General features: G+C 32.9%; 1 protein-coding gene across 3 annotated transcripts; it reads left to right on the top strand.

Moving 5' to 3' along the window:
* Positions 1–3,331: 3,331 nt before the first annotated feature.
* On the top strand, positions 3,332–20,894 carry LOC126771638 (aquaporin-11). Of its 3 annotated transcripts, XM_050491638.1 has the most exons (8): positions 3,334–3,500; positions 3,612–3,721; positions 12,334–12,517; positions 13,783–13,905; positions 14,363–14,514; positions 17,388–17,526; positions 18,095–18,196; positions 20,242–20,894. In XM_050491638.1, the coding sequence occupies exons 2-8, from the start codon at positions 3,671–3,673 to the stop codon at positions 20,463–20,465; spliced, it is 975 nt and encodes a 324-aa protein (XP_050347595.1). In that variant the 5' UTR covers positions 3,334–3,500; positions 3,612–3,670; the 3' UTR covers positions 20,466–20,894. The 3 variants fall into 3 exon arrangements, with proteins under 3 accessions (XP_050347596.1, XP_050347595.1, XP_050347597.1); XM_050491639.1 differs by lacking the exon at positions 3,612–3,721 and having other exon boundaries at positions 3,332–3,500; XM_050491640.1 differs by lacking the exon at positions 18,095–18,196.
* The last annotated feature ends 275 nt before the right edge of the window (positions 20,895–21,169 follow it).

Genomic DNA, 21,169 nt, shown 5'->3' with positions numbered 1-21,169 from the left:
TTTAAAGTCTGATACCTACCTTGTATCAGACACAAGACACAAAATTGTCCACGTTTGTGAAGCGCCTTAGTTAAACGCTGACTTCCCTCTGCTATTATTGATTTGACATTCGAAAGAAAAAGACAGCATTGTTTATATAAACACCCGCTATTCCCCTCTAAAATGTTATAGTCCGTTGTAATGCACTTTAACGAATACGTTTGTCATCTGTAAGCTTAAATATACCTGTACACTACAGATACACACATCTACAATAATGTATTAATTAGTATTTTATAATATGAATATATATTATCTGTGTATCTATCCATCTGTCATTTCGGATGACACATATCGCGGAGCGCGGGAAAATAGAATATATATATTTTGCTATTGGCGCGAAGTAAAGACTGTGTGTGTGCATAGCGTGCTGATATATAAAATATAATATATATTATTTAATTTTTATTACGGATATTACGACTTAATTAAAGCACGGTTAAAGGGCGAACATTACAATACCTATATTTGTAATCTGCAATCAAACAATTTTGATCAATTTATTGCTTCGGAACGCTATTCAGATCATAATTCATCTCCTGTCAATTTATTTCAATGACCCTCTGAACAAAGAAATAGCTTTCATTGGATATGACATAAAATTTATATTTTAAAATGTCAGTGTTATTTTTTTGTAATGTGTCATTGTAAGATTATTTAGTTATTAATTAAATTATGTAGATTTTTGATAAAAACGAAAAAAAATATATAAATGTAATTTTTACTATTGAGACATACCAAATACCCTTTTATAGTGACAGGCAATTTAGTTTTTTTTTTAAATCAACTATTTAGAGTTATAATTTTTAAGCATTCAAAACCGGTGTTTTTTAATTTGTTTCTATTAATACATATTGATAAATTAGTGTTTTATTTTAATTGATTAAATAGGACAGGAGACGTTTTTGCGTTTAGATAGCCATCCGTTAATGTCCAATGTCGCAGCATTCGACCCATGCTGTTTTACTTTACCACAGAACACGAAAAATGTAAGTGAAGCTGACCTATATCTGAACCTGCGATCTTAGATTTAGGATTTATATGGTCTATCCACTAGGTCAACTCGATTATTTTATTCGAAGGTCTCTTAAAATTGTAATATTTGCATAAATATATTAAACATAATTCGAAATTGACTTTTTATGGTACATTATATATAATAAGCTTGTAACATTATTAAGAGAAACGATTAGCACAAATGTTTTAAAACAAGTGTCTATCAATCTGCTTAATTATCAAGACAGTTATAGTTAATGATTTTATATTAATTAGGAATTATAATAATTAGGAAGTATTTTATAATAGGAGAACATAAAGACAGTCAAGAAATTATCATATAAGTATCTCTTTATACCAATGTGAAAAAAACCCTTTCATCCAATGAGTAAAAGAGAGACATAACATGTGAGAGAAACAGAAATTATTATTAATAATATCATATATATAGGATATATAGTTACTATATTGCATTATAGATAATCCACGATATATCATCCACGAGCGAATAAGAGCTAAATGCGACGAACATCTCGCAGATAGTCAGTTTGGTTTTCGAATAGGAGTGGGCACGAGAGAGGCTCTTTTTGCAATGCAGGTCCTCGTACAAAAATGCAGAGACATGCAACAAGACGTTTTCCTTTGTTTCATCGATTACGAAAAAGCTTTTACAGAGTACTGCACGACCGTCTAATTGCAATATTACATGATATCGGCTTAGATGACAAAGATGTACGTATTATTCAGAATCTGTATTGGAACCAGAAGGCTACTGTACGAGTTGACAATGAGGAGACTGATGAGGTAGAAATAAAGAGAGGAGTCCGACTGGGCTGTATATTATCACCTACGCTATTTAATTTGTACTCGGAAAAAATAATAGCAGAAGCAATTGAAGGCCAAGAATGTGGAGTCAAAATAAATGACCGGTATATTAACAACATCAGATACGCTGACGATACAGTCCTAATAGCATCATCTCCTGAAGAGCTGCAATTAATTATGAGCCGTGTTAATGAGTGCAGTGAAAACGCTGGTCTGAGGATGAACCTATCAAAAACGAAGATCATGGTGTTATCTAAACATAGCTTCGATGACATTGCTATTATTGTAGCAGGCCAAAAAAGATTGAGAGGGTGCGCAAGTACAAATATTTGGGGACATGGCTTAATGACACCTGGAGCTGTGAACTCCACCTACCAGGAGGTAAAGACTCGCATCGAAATAGCTCGAAGTGCCTTCTGCACCTTGAAAAAAGTACTCTGCAATCGCAGACTTAAGATCCCTGTGCGCATGCTACTCCTGCATTGTTACATCTGGCCTATACTTCTTTACGGATGCGATGCGTGGACAATTAAAGAAGACCTCAAAAAACGTATAGAAGCTTTCGAGATGTGGGAATATAGACGTATGTTGGCCATTGGTTGGATTCAAAAGGTCTTGAACGTAGAAGTTCTGCGACGCGTCAACCAAAAACGTCAACTTTTGGAGACTGTCAAGAAAAGAAAAGTTGCATATCTCGGACACGTGCTTAGGCATGAAAGATATGAGCTTTTGCAACTGATTATGATGGGAAAAGTTGCCGGAAGGAGAGTTGTTGGGCGCAGAAAAAAGTCTTGGCTGTGCAACATTCGTGAATGGACGGGAATCGCGAGTACTGCCGAACTCTTTCGCCTCGCGAAGAACAAGAAGGAGTATTTAAAGCTGACTGCCAACCTTCGCTAGTCGGAGTGGCACTCGAAGAAGAAGAAGAAGAATTATAGATAAATTATTTTCAAAAACTGTAACCGTTAAGCGGCCATGTTTGTCTTCACCTATCTGTCAGATCCCGATACTCAAATTTGAGATGCGCCATTTTGGATTTTTGGAGCTACTATCTTACTTAAATAGAATACTGAGTTTTTTGCTACAAATAAGACCAGTATTTAATATTCTTTGATATATTTAGCCCTATTATTTCTTTGTACCTACAGGTAATATATACAAATATCAATTTGAAATCGATTTGTTCATGTTAACGAAATCGATATATATTTTTTTTCAATTAAAAAAATAACAATATGAACTACATATTATGTTTAAACGAATTTCTTAATATGAAAATAAAACAATTATTTTTTAATGTCTACTCTTTGCTGACCACATGTTTGCACTCTCACGCAAAGACTTTTTTTTATAATTGCAGTACCTACATGTGGTTACCACCAGCGTCGGGATATAATTCTATTATTTTCCATCTCAATACAGTTTAGTATAAAACGTAATCCCGGGACAACGGATCCGTAGTTGAGTGTCGTTCGCGTCTAAATTAAGACCGGGTTACGGCCTCGCGATGCGCGCGCGCACACCCACCGTTCGCTCAATAAAAACCAAACGTAGCACGTATTATATTTTTTACCATCGCGAATTTTCCGAAAATCCCGTAGCTGGGTGACGATTATCCCGGACCTGGGGGATTTATCATGGTAAGTAACATCCCTAGTTTTGTGCTAAAAATAGAACATTAGAAATACTTTTTGCTGCCAGTTCTATAATGGATTGATACGCTTGTACCCTAATAAAATGTTTGTTTCCAGTCTGTGATGTGAAAACGAAGTGAATTTCAATTTTCGAAGTACAAGATAACCCCAACAATATGAAGTTCACGATTGACGTTTTGGGGATATTTTTGAAAGTAGTCGTTAGGGTAAGTTCACGCTTTGAATTTGGAAATTCGAATGTTAATATTCTTTTTTTGAAATTTACCAACTAAATATGTCTTTTCAAATTCATATAATAATTATGATACGTATAATGTGAACTTCGAAATTAAAATTATGATATTAATTTTATTTGTAAGATATTGTAAGCAATTTTAAAATTGCTACTAATCTTTGGCTAAAAGGAACTTTACAATTTTTTTAATACCTTTAGCAAATTTATATGCATTATTTTTTACTAATATAATATCTTCGTTAGTTGTAACTAGTAGTAATACTCCCTGTAAATTTATAAAAAACGAAGCATGTAAAGTAAATTTGGATAACAATTTTTGCATCATATTAATCCAATATTATAAAGATATTTTAAAACGTTTAGTAGATCTAAATATATTCCTATACACGCTCATAATTTGATTCACGGTCAAAGCCTTGTACGAAAATATCTGCTATCGTGCATACAAATGATATTGCTACGTACAAACATACCGTTTAACCGGACGAATGTTACTACTATTAAAAATACAAACGTCAATTTTATTTGTTTTTTTTTTTATCGATTGTTGTTTGACATATATAAATTTAAAACAAAATGCTAATTATATCTATTTGGTTATATTCGATGCAAGCTAATATTTATTAATCTATACATATAAGTTCGTCTTCTAAACATTCTTTATTGCAATTTTCAGTCTTTTTCTTGTTTTTCAATTTAATTTAATTTTAATATTTACATAAAATAAAAATATAAACGTAAAATTTAACTTTATTTCGTTTGCGTGATTCAATGTTTTTGTGACTTAAGACGGCGCCAAAATGGCAATGCATGCGTATTCTCACAAAATGGCTCGCCCCGTGTTCCAAGGGAATTAACGTCAATCAAGCCACTTGTCATTATCTTGGCTAACTTTAAATGGCTGAATGACAAAAACTTGGCCGGTGGAAATGCTGATATTTTAAAATTATTGGGATATGTAATAAAAATATTTGTTCTTTTTACAGTGATAAAAGTACGTTTCCATAAAGTAAAATCTAAGTGTAGTGGTATTTTTGATTTTATAGTTTGAAATTTATTTTATTTATACGTGTAACGTTAGTAGCGCAGATAACGTTTCCTGTAGGAAACGTATGTATACATACAATTGACTTAAAAAGTATTACTATTAGGGCTATTCTGTACGAGCTAACTCGAAACTTATTGTAGGAATCGGTGGTGAAATGACAGAAAGTGATATGCGACATTGACCATAATAATTATAACATTTCAAGAATACACGCATCAAAATAGTTATATCACCATAAGTAGGTTGTCAACATTTCACGGCTGAGTAATGAAGTTAGTTTTCACTGAACAATTTTTTTTTCGCATTTGGACTACTCTCACTTACGATCAGGTGGAGTAGTCATTTGCCTTCCAGGCAAATATATAAAGAAAATGAACAGCATTGCAGTTCATTATCAGATCATCCGCCATCAGTCGGATGTCAATATTTCACGGGTGAGTAATGAAGTGAGCTCTTACAGAATAGCAGTGCTGTTCGGTGTAGTTTTACTTGCTTTAAACGTCACTGCACTGCCCACGTGTAGACAGAAGTCATGTTATATAATCTAGTCTTCCCCAATAAATACGTTATTTAACACAAATATATTTTTTAAAGTCAATTGGTAGATTCTGAGATAAGATTTTCATTCAAACTATGTTCAGCTTTGTATTTTAGTACGAGAACATGAAATTTAACGTCAATAGACAATACCGAAGCGCATCTACTTATATATAATAATATTATATATTAAAATATTTTTTTAAAACGCACTGCATCTTCTGATATAAGTTTTATCTCTTTTGATTTATAGCCTTTTCGGTTAGGCATTGCAAGAAAAACGTCTCCATGCGAGGTATATTAAATATAAGAATACTGCCTCGTTGGTCTGATGGCTTGATATAAGGCCGCATATCCCAAGGCCCTGGGTTCAAACAGGTCGGGATAAAAAAATTGAGTTTATTTGTCGAAGAATCTCAGTAGCAGCCCTGAGTCTGGAAGTTGGAAATACTCCGTGCCTCAAAAAGCACGTAAAGCCGTTCGTCCTGGGCCTGAACTCTAAGGTCGTGTTAGATATTATGTATTTGGGCACACACTTGTGCAGTATAATATGTCCGGCGCAGTTTGTAAGTCTCTTGAGATTGTCGCGTGGCGGAAATAGGTTAGGTGAACATCATAACATTACGGTCTTATCATCTCATCTGCCCATTTTTTTAAAAAACTTACGTATTAAATTTCAAGTTTATATGCTTCATGTTACTAATGATTCACATAAGATTTCCAGTCTTTACTTGAGATTAAAAATATAAAATTAAACGCGTCATGAGCAAGCGTACGATCCATAACTTTAACAACATCCGTTTCTGCGTTTTTGTGTAATTTATCAAAGTAATGCATTTGTGTATCGTGAAATATACAACTTTTTGAACTGTCTTGAACATGGAGGGAATGTGAGCTGGAAATGATTAAGATGTGTGTTGTAGAGCTTTCTTTAAGAACATTCAGAAAATGATATACGACATTTACTACAATAATTATAACATTTGAAGGATACAAGCATCAAAATAGCGTGTCACCGTAAGTCGGTTCTCAAAATGTTCCGAGTGAGATACGAATTGAGTTCTTACAGAATAGCACTGCTTATAACATCTACAGTTATGCATGTAATTCTGTTATTTTTTTAAATTATAAAATAGGAAGGTAAGTAAAAAAAACAATTTTGACATTGAATTGACGCAATATCATTGGACGAGATCTTGAATAATCTATGTGATATTCAGTATGGATTTGCAAAAACCGGCATTTTGAATGACGACGAAGTTGGTATCGAAAGTTTGGAAGTATAATTAAAGTGATTATGTGCAGTTAAGTCGAATAGTGTTGTGTTATAAATAAATATATATTAATCAAGAACTGTTATGTGCATAATACAGCCGAGCTATTAGAAAATCGCATGTAAGATTTATTTATCTTTACTCTTTCGATTGGAGTAGTTACAGAGCTAACTGTTTGTGGTCACGGGAGCAAGATAAATTATTCTGGATTTTTTTTATAGTATAGGTTGGCGGACGAGCATATAGGCCACCAGGTGGTAAGTGGTTACCAACGCCCATAGACATTGGCATTGTAAGAAATGCTAAACATCGCTTACATCGCCAATGCGCCACCAACCTTGGGAAATAAGATGTTATGGCCCTTGTGCTTGTAATTATATTGATATAATTTCATTGTATATCAAATGAATGAAATGGAAATACACAGAGTAAATAGAGATAAATACTGAAACTGTATTGTTGTATATTTTAAACGTATCCTTGGCAAACGGCCACTATATCTTACGTCATGTTTTTACAATTTGTTAATGGATACAAGTAGTGTTAATATGTATGATAATGGGCGCCATGGCCAAAATTGGGCAGGAGAATATCACCAACAGTTGTAATTAAGACTTATCAAAAATACATAGAGCTTAAGAGGACTTGTTTGTCGTAGGACATTGTGCAAGCTCTATCAGTTACAACTAAATATACTTCCTATTACATTTAATAAATACCACAGATTAAACAAAACTATTATTTCAATCATACAGTAAAGAGACACGTTCAGTAACAATTATTTTAAATTAATTAATTGTATAAAAATTTGGAGCGTTCATGTCACTTTTACGATACTTATATTTTATTTGAAGTATAAATATAATCTGTATCGAGTGTGTGTTCTGTGGTGTATTTGCTACCAATTCTCAGAACCGTCCAGGGAACTGGGTTTGAACGGTTGTTGAATGTAAACATACGGTAAAACTAACTGCTTTTTGATATAATAGTTATTTATTTTCTTATATACTTCCAATGGAAACGACTGATCTTAGCTCAGTACATCGAAACAAAGTGCACGCTTTTGATTTTAGTCATTGTCATATAAAAAATGTGTGCTGCCATTTTCAACTTTTTCTCATAAGCTTCTTAATATATTTTTGGACATATGCTGTTAATGACAACTTAAACAGAACATGGTGGATGTGACGTTGATAATAAGCAAAATAGCGAAAATTAAAAATGAAAATGCTTAGTAATTCTGATGACTACTTGATGGTAGGGCTTTGTGCAAGCCCATCTGGGTAGGTACCACCAACTTATTCTACTGCTAAATAGCAATACTTAGTATTGTTGTGTTCTGGTTTGAAGGTACCGTAGCCGTACTATGGCACAGAGTAACTCTAGCACGAAGGACATAACATCTTATTTCCCAAGGTTTTTTTATATTCGCCGGGAGGGCAAATGACTCTACTCCACCTGATGGTAAGTGGTAGTAGAGTCCAAACGCGACGACGGCCAGTACAGATGGGAAAAACGTTCTGCACTAGCCGCCTTCGATACATTGGCGTTGTGACGGTTAATACCTACTTATTTTATATAAAAATAATGATTATTTAATTACATAAATGTATAATTTACATAATAATGTTTCTTCGATACCAGTGATTAAATTTTCTGTAAGGAATTGTATTTATGTTTTACAAAATATTGGTAATTTTATTGTATTTTGTCTTTTACAGAAAAGCGAATCAATTTTCTCCTAAAACCATATTGATTAATTGTATATATAAATGTAATATTAGGAGAGTTTTAACATCCGTATAACTCGCAAAATATTCGTCAACCGTCGAACTGGTGTGTAAACATTTTCTGACTCAAATTCGATTTGACAACTTGGCTCTGTAGACTATATGATACTAGATAAAGTTAGGCGCTGAATTGAAATTCGTAACGCTAGAACAAATAGAGAGAGAACACGGTGTTACAAAAATAGTGAATACGAAAAGTCTATTTAAGAATATTTCTATTTTATATATTACCGTGAGTGAGCATTCAGAATATAAAAGTAAATTAAATTATATAAATATATAAATTGTTTACTTGAATTGCCTGATGGTGATTATTTAGTTCCCAAGTAAGGACTTCCAGACTGATTTCGGCCACGGCGGCCAATCTCAATCCGACGGGACGGCAATCCGACACGACCACACGACAAAGGAGTTCAGGCGCAGGACCAACGGCTTTACGTGCTTTCCGAGGCACGGGACTGTACACACTTCCAACTTCCAGACCCCGGACTGCTACCGAGATTTTCTGACAAAAAACCCAATAATTTTTTATTGGCCCAACGTGGGAACTGAACCCAGGACCTCCGGGTCAGCGGCCTTTTATCTAGCCACTAGACTAACGAGGCAGTCAAGTGAATTCCCAAGTATATTATCATGTAAAATATTGCTTGGTATTAATGTAACATTCCTTAGCTATTCTTCTAATCAGCTTTCCTCCATCATTGAGGTATGAACCCGTATGGTGGCAGAGAAAAATACCTTACCCCGGAAGATTGGTATCAGGTTGGTCGAAAGTTTGCCAAGTGGTTTTTGTGCGGTATATTGCGACGACCCCAAATAAATCAAGGTCAAGCTAATGTTATAAACATTTTATCTATTATGAAAAAATGGTTTTTTAAAAAAGTTGTAGTTAGAAAACTTATATAATTGTGATATTTCTTTTTACGATAAAAATAATATTATCATTTAAATACCTAAATGTTTTTGTAGTTCACTGGAAATTTTACTAACTCGATTGCCTTAATCTTGTCTGCCATTATTTGTAGTTAAATATTTAACCATCTTTTTAACATCCATTTCCGTATTGCAAACATACGAGGAATCCTTATAATTTAATCACGTCTCTCCATCTGTCAGACGGTATACGTTCAGTATAAACAAATGTGGATAGACACGCATCTTTTGCCTTTTATGAATGTTGATTTAAGGCTATTTTGATAAAAAGTAAAGCAAAAGCCAGCGGCTGAGCTAAGATCTCTCTTTCCTTTGGAAGAAAAAGTTACAAGTTTATTTCAAAATGCAGCCCCAATGCGGATAAGTAGATCACCATGTGGAAGATTTTCATCCTTCACGATGTTTTTATCACCGCTGTACACGATATAAATAATAACAAGTAGTAGTACACAAAGTAAAAAACATTAAAATTCAACGTTGCTTTGAACCCCCGTGCCCTTGAGTTAACATTAACATGTTCTAGCCACTGGGACACTCAGGCTCTTGAATCTCCTTTCTAGCTCGTTCTTTTAAGTCTAAAGTAAATAAGACGTAGTTAACTCGCTCTTGACAAAATTCAACGTTTTCCTACATTCATACTAAATTCCATAAGTATTTCATTTCATTCGAAATTCGTTTGCTAGAACAAATGTTGCGTTGACTTTTAATACGACGTAGTTAATTCGAGGGTCTAGATTTTTCTTTATTATTATTATCGGTTCTAGTTCTAAATGTTAAATTGATAATAAATGCCCATTTAAACATAAACATAATTACAATTTTAATCCAAGATATTTCTAAGTTACGATGAAAGCCTAAAATAATAATAAGAGAACCTTCAAATCTACTGAGTTACTAATCTATTAACTGACTACTGAGAATTATGTATCTCTTAGCTTAGCTTTAAGTCATGAACGTCAATATCATGATGATGCCTGCATATGTATTGTAACAATTTCTGACTATATATCATGTCGTACAACCAGCTATTAAGCAACGAGAAGAAATAAGCTCTATTTTATAAAATAGGTAGGCCAGGCAAATAGGCCATCTGGTGGGGCGTGGTCATCATCCCCCTTAGGCTTTAGCGACATATATTCAACCGATGGTTACCAGCCTTGGGAACCAAGATGTGATGTCCCTTGTGCCTGTAGTTATACTGGCTCACTCACCCTTAGGCGGACGTGCATATGGGTCACCTGATGGTGAGTGAGTGGTCACCAACGCCCATAGACATTGATATTGTAAGAAATGTTAACCATCGCTTACTTCGCCAATGCGCCACCAACCTTGGGAACTAAAATCTTATGTCCCTTGTGCCTGTAATTACACTGGTTTAGTCACCATTCAAACTGGAACACAACAATACCGAGCACTGCTGTTTTGCGGTAGAATATCTGATGAGTGGGTAGTACATACCCAGTCGAGCTTGCATAAAGCCCTACCACTCTTCAAATCGGAACACAAAATTACTAAGTATTAGATATGAGTGAGAAGCCGAGATGGCCCTGTGGTTAGAACACGTGAATCTTAATCGATAATCTTGGTTTCAAATTCGGGTAAGCACCAATGAATTTTCATATGCATAATTTGTGTTTTTAATTCATCTCGTGCTTCATGGTGAAGGAAAAAATTGTGAGGAAACTCGCATGTGTCTAATTTCACTAAAATTCTGCCACATGTGTATTCCGTCAACCCGTATTGGAGCAGCGTGGTGGAATAAGCTCCAAGCCTTCTCCTCAAACAAGGAGAGAAGGCCTTAGCCTAGCAGTACGACATTCACAGGCAGTTACTGTAGTTATTATTGGGAACCTAGATGGGCTTGCATAAAGTCCTACCACCAAGTATGTATATTTATTACAAATTAATAATGTTAATCCTATGTGATGTACATTTAAATTGAATATACAATAAAATAAACAATTCAATTTGCACGTAAAATACATTAATTTGAAACAAACTAGGCTAAGTTATACAAGTAGGTACTATAAAATGGACGCTTATGAGTTATTTTGAAGCACTAACTCATTTCGAAGTGCATTCTATGCAAAAGCTATTTGAATGTTTACAGCTAATATATGAACGTGTTTGTTCAAATAAAATAGATCGTTACTCTACTCCATATACTTCTAAAGTGCTTGGAAACAATATTTTACTTGGTAGCGCGATGTATTAATATATTCAGTATTGGTAATAAACAAAATTGCTAATCTTTTACTTGATTTTCCTTGGATAAATTTAGTTCTAAGTTAAAAATTATATTAACGGTCGTGTTTGGTCAATAACATAAGAGAATAAAATTTGTTCGATTAAAAAAATCACGAAATGATATTTATATTTTTGTATTATAAAGTTGGTCGCTTGTATGGTCGAACGCGCAGGAACTACCAATGACATCAGTTTGGAAACACGCAGACTTATAGAAGCGTAACGGTATAAGCGTTAGCTAATCAACTTAACTATAAAAAAACAGGCTTAATTAATATTTAAGCCACAGGGGACAGTTAGTGGATGATAACATGATATTTAAAATTAAAATCGATCTGCTTACTTTTTTCACGCATTGAATTTGTCCAAAAGAAAAATCGCACTCAGCATATTATCAGTAATATAAATATAAAAATAAGACACACCAAACTCATGGAGAACAGGTCTATGATAATACAAATATAATAAATAAAAACCAGGAGTAGTTCGCAAAGGAACTAATAAAAAGTTTTCATTTAACTATGTAACTATACTAAACTAATTTAATGAGCTTACGAACCTGAACGGTTATATCTCGTTCCAAAATCGATGTTGTTATTATAAAGATATTAAGAATATAATATAATGAACTTATTTATTACCATTTAGTATAGAACAAAACTAAGATATAAAATCTATTTAAGTACATAAAATGTTACGTGGATAAAGAAACTGAAACGGAGCTTAATAAAAAAAAAATCTTTCTTTTTTCCAGGTAAACAAAGTAACCTTCGCACCTCTCGTGGTGTCCACGCTATTCATCTTACTGACCTCTTTACTGGCGCACTGCGCGAGACGGCTGGTTCAGAAGTCGATCAAAGAACCGTTTGTAAGGTTACTACTAGAAGAGGCGATAGCAGCTGCCGAGTTGTGTGGGTGTTGTTTCGAACTTATTATTGGTAAGGATTTAGATAAAATTTTATAATTTTTTATTCCTTATGTTTTTGATATGTGTTTTTTTTTACAATCTATTTGTGTAAAAGAACAACTGACTTTCAAAGCAGAGCCCAAACTACTCGGGCCAGCACCATGAAAATTTGCATGTGGGTTCTGTTTAGTTTAGGTCACAGTAGGTTAGGTTTGGATTTATGAAAATTTAACCCCTAAGGCGATAAAAAGGATACAAGTTTGTATGAAAATCCTTCTAAAATGAAATTCATATATCCTTTCTTCAACGCTATGGAAATTGTTATTTAGCAATTGTGAATTATGAAATTTATTTATTTATTTATTTATTTACAAAATATAAGTAAGATTATAAGTAGATTATATGTAAGAAATTAATCTCATGCTTGGCAATGAAGGAAAACGTCGGGAGGAAACTTACATGTGTCATGGAAATTTACCACATGTTTTTTTTTTATATGCCCCGGGATGGCAAATGACTCTACTCCACCTGATGGTAAGTGGTAGTAGAGTCCAAACGCGACGACGGCCAATACAGCCGGGAAGAATGTTCTGTACTAGTATTAATTTATTATTAATTTTCTTGTGTATCCAGCTCGCATTGGAGCAAGTTGTTGGCAATAAACTCCTAATGTTCTCCTCAAAAACTCAGGAAACATTAGCTTAGAAGTGGGACATATGTACCTTACATTACTTTTTTCTCTTTCAATTGTAATAAGTTGCGGCCATTTCTAGTTCTAGCCGAAAGCTGAATTGGAGGGAAAAGTAAGTAGTTTATGAACTAGTATTTATAGTACCCTCAGTTCAACGGGTAACAGTAGCCAACGACACGCCCTGGGTTTTTACTAGTTGTCCGTTAATGATATTTACTTGGTGATAGAGCTTTGTGTAACCTCTGGATAGGTACCGTACCATCACACATTTTTAGTGTTTTTATGTATAAAATTAGTTTTTTTTTCTTTACTTTAAATTCGCATGTTGTTTGTAAGATTGCTTGACGCACTTACTTTTATACACTATAATTTTTCTAAGTTTATTTGTATTAATTCGTAGGCAATTTTTTTAATTCTTGAAAATACCTACATATTCCGGAATTACTTACGAAATATGGAGGTATTTTTTTATCCCTTGTTTGAGGCCCGAATCATTCTCTTGAATAGGATAGTTGTTTATTCAGTAGAAATATTAAAACACCATTACATAAATACATTTTCTTTGTTTCTATATAATTATGATGTATATATTTCACCATTTTCAGTTGCGGATAACTTTGGTGTGGCCACGTATGCCATCTTTCTGTTCGCGCTCACGATCTGGTGGTCACTGAACTGGGGGGATGCGACCGCTTGTCCTTACACACATGTAGAAGATGTCATTGAAGGTAAGAATTATTTACATACAACCTTAAATATATACAAATAAAAATTAAAAATAGCTGCTGTTCATATCATGATCACGCGGAATGGTGGCAGGAATTTGGCAACATTTCATATTTGAATCGCAATTGCGACCCTCTGGGCGAAAAATTAACCAACCCAGTCATCAGTAATTTTATACTATTCCTCCAAGGTCTATTTGTTTCAACTATAAACGGAACAAAGACACAATTTGGAATAAGACGAATATTTGTAACGTTTTTTCACTTTAGCTTTTTCCGCGGTGCTTGGACAGGAAGTGATGTAAGGCCGGACCTTGCCGAACGGATATCAACACATGTAGCGTCCCACAATATTCACCAGCCAATACAATATTCGCCAGTACCACTTGATTAAACCAGTAAAAGTTGAGATTTGGGTATAATTAATTATCCGCGATTGATTTTTTATAACAATTTCTAGGTAGATGCGATGTACGTAAGGCTTTCTTAAAGACTTGGGCGGAGTTAGGAGGTGGAATGTTAGTGTTTAAATACGTACAAATGTATTGGGCATTGGAGATCACGGAGACGCACAAGAATAAAGCCTTTGAAGACTGTACGGCTGATTTGCAGGTATGAAACATTATTTTGTCATCTTCTTAAAATAAATATAAAAACAACAAAACGAATAAGAAAAAAATACTTCATCAATTTATAATTATTTTAAGGTGATTTAATAGAGCGTTATTTCAATTTGTTTTAAATGTCGAGCCTTTTAATTAAATTACAATAGCCTTTATGGAATGAACGAGGCTTAAAGTGATCATTCAATAATTGAGAGCTCTTGAAAAATATTTCAGTATCAAGATGAGTATGTTTAAAATAAATAAAATGAGTTACGCGCTAACTAGCTTTTGTTTGCCAGCTTCGCTTGTTAATTAAATTAAAATATATATTTTTAATAGTACGAATCCCATTCCATGATTTATGATCTTAGATATTCTCCCTCAAAACAGCAGTACTTGGTATTGTTGTGTTCCGGTTTAAAGGTTGAGTGAGCCAGTGTAATTACAGGCATAAGGGACATAACATCTTAGTTTCCAAGGTTGGTGGCGCATTGGTGTTGTAAGCAATGGTTAACATTTTTTACAATGACAATGTCTATGGGCCTTGGTGACCACTTACCATCAGGTGACCCATATGCTCGTCCGCCTTCTTATTCAATAAAAAATGCTAGTTTAGTTATGTACGTCTACAAGGAACGATTCGTTTTTCTTACGGATAGTTAAACCTCGTAGAGTACGCGCAGCTATTCAGAAAATACCATTGACTTCTTACTAACGGATTAGAAGGTTACGACTATTGGATAAATGTACAAAGATAACAAATTCCAGGGTTTCAATATATGTATATACATGTAATGTATATAAGACGAATCGTTTTTTGAATATAATAAGCTTTATTTATAATAATTTTGTTAGTATCCATTTATTATTATAGCATATAGTATTCCATTTATTGTTATAGCGTGATTGAGTGATACAATTCGAACTGAAATAGTTTAGTAGATAGAATCTTAAACGGTTTGCTGTTTTAAATCAAAGCAAGTCCTAATTACATAATTAAAACTAATACATAATTAAAATTATATAGGTAAGTATTGCGGCATGTAAAGAAGACACTACATTAGGCTTAGGTGTATTCGTATATATTACAAATAAATAATTTAAATTATTCCCAATTTAGGCAACGGCAGTGCAATTATCGTTGTGTGAACCAAGTGTACAAGTACTAATATTTGCTTTATTTGATTACTTTGATACGAAACTTATAACCAACCATAAGCCAACACGTGGATAGAAATATATTTATATTTGCCTTGTAAGCCAATGTTGGGCAAATAAAGCAAATTGGCAATACACATTGCCGTGTTCGGACAATTAATGCAAATACTCAAACACGCTATGCCAAGCGAAGGGACGCTATAATAAATATATCATAAAAATGCCAACATATATGAACTATACAAAATTTGTTTAAAAAAATTTAATTGCGACACGTTTAAGTATGTATATATTTATTAATAATAATTTTCATTGCACTACCTGCCCATCTCATTCATTGCTTTCTAACCCTAAGGTTGCTTGGAAGAAATCGCTGTTAAGCGATAAGGCCGCTTTATTGTACAAACGTGTGTATTATGATAAGTATTATTCATGCATTATGATAATATTTGTTGTATGTGTGTTGAACGATAACAGAGTATCTATTTATATATCAACATCAGGCAGGCATATTTTTTGGTCAAATAATTTGTGGTTTCTAATGATTGATTAACAAATAATTTGTGTTTTTTTTCTAACAAAAATCGCACCCAAAATGCAAATCGAAAGAGTCTAGTCTTTTGGTTTTTACGTTGGTTGCTAGATAAGTCCTTTCCAGACAAGGCTGCATTTCAATAGATGCAAGCTCTAGAGTCCGTTAGGGCACAAGCTTTTAAATACGTATATAATATGTTCGTGATATTGCTAATCTTATATCAGCTGGTAGTTCATGTTCGTAGCTATATTCCAATCGAAGGAGTAAAGAAAAACAAACTTTAGATTAACGTATTCCTTGCCAGCTGTGGAATATTGTGCACCGCAAACAATTCTTGATTAGTACATCTTTATTTATAATACAACACTAATAAATAACTATTTATTCATCCACTTTAATTTTAATTCCAAAGTTACGATAGCAACTTCGTCGAAATTAAAAACGTTATTCTTTTGCGAATCAATAATGAAAATCATAGATTATTCAATATTTCGACTAATATTAAAGTGCAATTTTAAAGTGTTTTTTTGTCGTTTTACTTGGGGTTGGAATAGGCTATAGATAAAACATTCGATGAAAGTTTCTATTTATATATGCTATCGTTAGCCAAGAAAACAGATACATTGATACAAAAAAAAAAATACAGAAAGTTAGTATAGGAAATATAACATTTTGTTTTGATATGATTTGTCGAATGCTCGCTGGGTAACCTGTTTAAGTTTTATTACTAAAAATATTTTGTAAGATAATAACATTATGATTTTAAAGTAATTTAAATATTATTTCAAAAATTTTGTAGGTTATTTCAACGAATTCAATTATTTTATTCATAAATTGTTCTTTATTAGAAATAAAATTTGAATATAGAACGAAGTCCTCTTTTAAAACTCAACGAAAGAAGAACATAAGTATTTCAACAATTTGTTAGCTCTCAGAATTAATATTTGAACATCGTAAGATTTTTCAATAATATTATTAGATATTTATTCCATTTTCAACCGAGTACTTTCAATACTTAAACATATTATGAACTGATTATTTTATGTTAAATTTTCTATTATAATTTGTATTATTGTTATCTTCTTTACTTTTTGGCTTAAAAAAAATATTCGTCTGGAGATTATGCGAAATTTAAAAAAAAAAAAATTTACTAAAATAATATTTAATTTTTGTTTTATTTATTAAAGGTGCCAGTTTTATATGGAGCTATCGTTGAAGGCGTAGCTACGTGCTTATGCAGGCTGGCTTCAAGGTCTCTTAGCGACCTCAACCCACGTTACTCCACTGCCATCGACTCCTTCATCGGCACCTCCCTTGTCGTAGCCGGTGAGTCTATATTCGTGTTTGGTATTTATGGCTTTTGAGTGACTTTCCTCATTTCTCCTACATAGACTTTTTTCAACAGAATATATATAATGTTTGAATTCGTAAAAAAATGCGGTTTAATTGTCGACAATCGCATTTATGATTATAAATATTATAAAAAAGGTGATTTATAATTAATGTTTTCAGATATTTTTTTTATTTATTATGTAAGAAATAAACCTTAATCATTAAATTAAAATCTTAAGCGAATTTATTCGCTTTTGACAAAATATTGTTAAAGTATTTAATGGAAACTTATTAATTATCTGTGAGCAAAAGTAATATTTTGGCGTTGATCATTAAGCAGCAACTCTTTTAAGTTCCATTTAAATAAAAAATTAAAACTACATAAACATTGAATTGTTTAGAAAGACATACCTATACGCAGACAGGACATTTTGTAGAATTTTACCAAATGATCCGTATGAAATCCAAGTCTCTATTTACTTTATAATTAGCTTGATGTCTTACTGGTTTTCAAATAGTCTAATATAACCCTAAAATAACTCTAACGGGACAATTTTTCCAGGGGTCCTCACTAGGCACACGGTACTCACTTACCGCTATGAGGATAGTAGTGCTAATGCGGACCTCAGTGTGTCTGTCTATTGCAAAGTCCATGTAGGAAAAGGTACTCAATTATTTGCATTCCGAATCAAACGCATTAATAAAACTGAACTCTATGTGAAATTGTGATTTAAATCAGATATAAATATAATGATGAACGGTTTTAAAGTTGAAATTCGTATACCGAGTAGAGTAATTATAATTTAATTAAATAAGAGGAAATAATTTTCATTATTAACGTATACGGACGTGACGACTCTTGGGACGCTAGCAACTGCGTTTTATGACACGCTATTTGAAAGTCCAGCTTGTAGATTTTAATGTTCTATCCTGGGGCATCTCAGCTATGACATAAACTGAAAATAGATATTAAGCCCTTAAGCAAACTCAAAGGCTCCTCTGTTCCCTAAAAGCACATGTCACGTGACACTTTTACACTGTCATTAACACAATTAAGATTAACATTTTAAGCTACTAAGAAGAACTTTTAGTAGGACCGAAAAATAATTACATCCTTAAAATAATTCTAATGTTACAAAGTGGATCATAATTAGGCTTAGAAACACGATTCAAATTTCTAAAGCACTTTTCCAGTATATAGTTGTTCATTTAAATCTTTATTACACAATAATCTTTTTACTGGTGGTAGGGCTTTGTACAAGCCCATCTGGGTAGGTACCACCCACTCGTCAGATATTCTACCGCAAAACAGCAGTACTTGTTATTGTTGTGTTCCGGTGACCACTTACCATCAGGTGGCCCATATTGCTCGTTCGCCAACCTATACTATAAAAAAAATATTGTGACGCACCGTAAACGTTAACGCTATAGCATAAGTAAAAAAAACTCACACGAGGCACACAAATCTAATTTATTATTTTGAACAAAATCGATAAACATGTTTTTTATAATCATGCGTTTTATTCGGATATGTGTTTAATACTATATGTATGTCAATTAACCACGCCTATATTAACAAAATCCCGCATAGGCTAGTTGTCAAGGAGTTTAAGCGATATATATTTTGCTTTCAAAAGGAATTGTACAGCTTGAGTCGTTTCATCTTTCGCCTCTTTGAAGGTACTAAAATTTTCCTTTCCACACATAAAGAAAATTTATACAACCCTTTTTTTATGAAGAATTTAAATATGAACAGTTTCGCAGAACCTCTGAAAATATATTAGTGAAAAACATTTTTTTTCTGTGATTTTTTGCCGAAGGTGTATACTTAGTATATTATTCTTATATATTTGGCAAAAGATGATATTTAAAACTTCTTTACTGATTGAAAGCATATTGCGAGGACTCGTTACGACTGGCCTATATCTTGCTTATTTTGGAATAAAAAAAAATAAAAAACTTTTTATTCTTCTACTCATTTGTTGGTTTTATTGTGCGCATTCCATTTTTATTGTTAATTAATTAATTAGTGAGCATGTAAATATGATATTTTAGATTTACTACTAATAATCATTATTTATGGGGTTAATAGTTACATACGGATTTCTCTTTTTGACATCAGTAGTATGATATTAGAAAGAAAAAGACAATGCCTGTTATTATGCAACTGCTATTAATACACCACCATAGTGTTAGGTTGTATTTAAATGTTTTTAATTTAACTTATCGAACGTAATTGATAATTGTGTCTGCTAATTTTAGTATAAAAGTCTATCTGCTTTCTTATTTATTAGATTCCATAGTACATGTATTAGAAGGACCACTTCAGCCATTCATTAGGACTTCATCGTCCTTTTACAGAACTGTCTTTCAGTGATAAGAAGTATCAAGAAAATAACTTATTATTCTTGTGGTTGGAGTTATTTTATTTCTATTGTATTAAACAAAATCATTATAGTGCGAAATGTCCAAGATTTGTCGACCGATAAGTGTTTCGTCCGTGTGCTACAATACTTTCGGCGCGATTGTTTTAATTTTTTTGAATTAGATGAATTCACTTTATAACTAAATCACATACTGTACTGTATCACCTTGAAAAGTATTACGATGAATCATAGCTTATTTAAAAAAAACAAATCGAATATAAATCACTTATACAAATCTTAAAATAATATAATTATTGTGAAATGTTAATTTTTTTGGTCGCAGCGTTCGACTATTCCGGAGGTTACTTCAATCCAGTCCTCGCTACGTCATTAAAAGCCGGCTGCGAAGGGCATACTTTGATGGAACACGCTTTGGTTTACTGGCTCGGTGCATGCGCAGGATCGGTCCTATCAGTGTACCTTTATAAGCTGCCAGCAATCCAGAAATACGTCAGAGGTACCACTGAAGTGAACGGTGATAGCATCTGGGCTGATAAGGAAGATTAATTTACAACTTATATACTTCGAATGTTTTTCTAAACAATTTGTATTACATCTCTTTCACATTACGCAAGATCATTCAGTAAATATGTACAATCTAGTCATATGCTTAAGTTATTTATTCAAATCTTTATATAATTTATTTTAACTGTTACTTTTACACATTTACGACGTAACTTATAAACGTTGTTAAGCGGGTGATAAGTTACCCAATGCTGTGTCTTCTTCTTTCGAATGTCAAATCAATAATGACAGGAAGAGAAGAATCGGCGTTTAACTAATCAGCCGATAAGTAACGTTAATGTACAATAAGGCAGTTAATGAAAGCGAATTGAATATTGTATCCAATGATTATATTTGTTTTATGAATATAATAAGTGCTACGTTATGTTATTGTAAATAAACTATTTAATATATTCTTATGTATTTATTAAATCTGTTTTTTAAGTATTTAATATACCTACTTCCTTTTTGAAACGAAGCTTTAAATAAGTGCCAGAGGCGAGGATCGAATCTGCGACTTATATGTTACTGCAGTACAACAAATCTGAGAAATACCTCACAGTTCTTTACATAATTAATTCAGTATATAGCTTTAGATATAGTGGTTAGAATCTACGATTCGTTCTCGGTAGTGAAAGAAAACATCGTGAGAAATACGGGTTGTATTTGTCGGGTGAAAATCGTTAACATTTCGAAGTCAAAGTCAT

This window comes from Nymphalis io, chromosome 11 (genome assembly GCF_905147045.1).
Source record: "Nymphalis io chromosome 11, ilAglIoxx1.1, whole genome shotgun sequence".
NCBI classification, from domain to species: Eukaryota; Metazoa; Arthropoda; class Insecta; order Lepidoptera; family Nymphalidae; genus Nymphalis; species Nymphalis io.
Note: the sequence above shows the minus strand (reverse complement) of the source record. Positions and strands in the feature narration are given on the sequence as shown.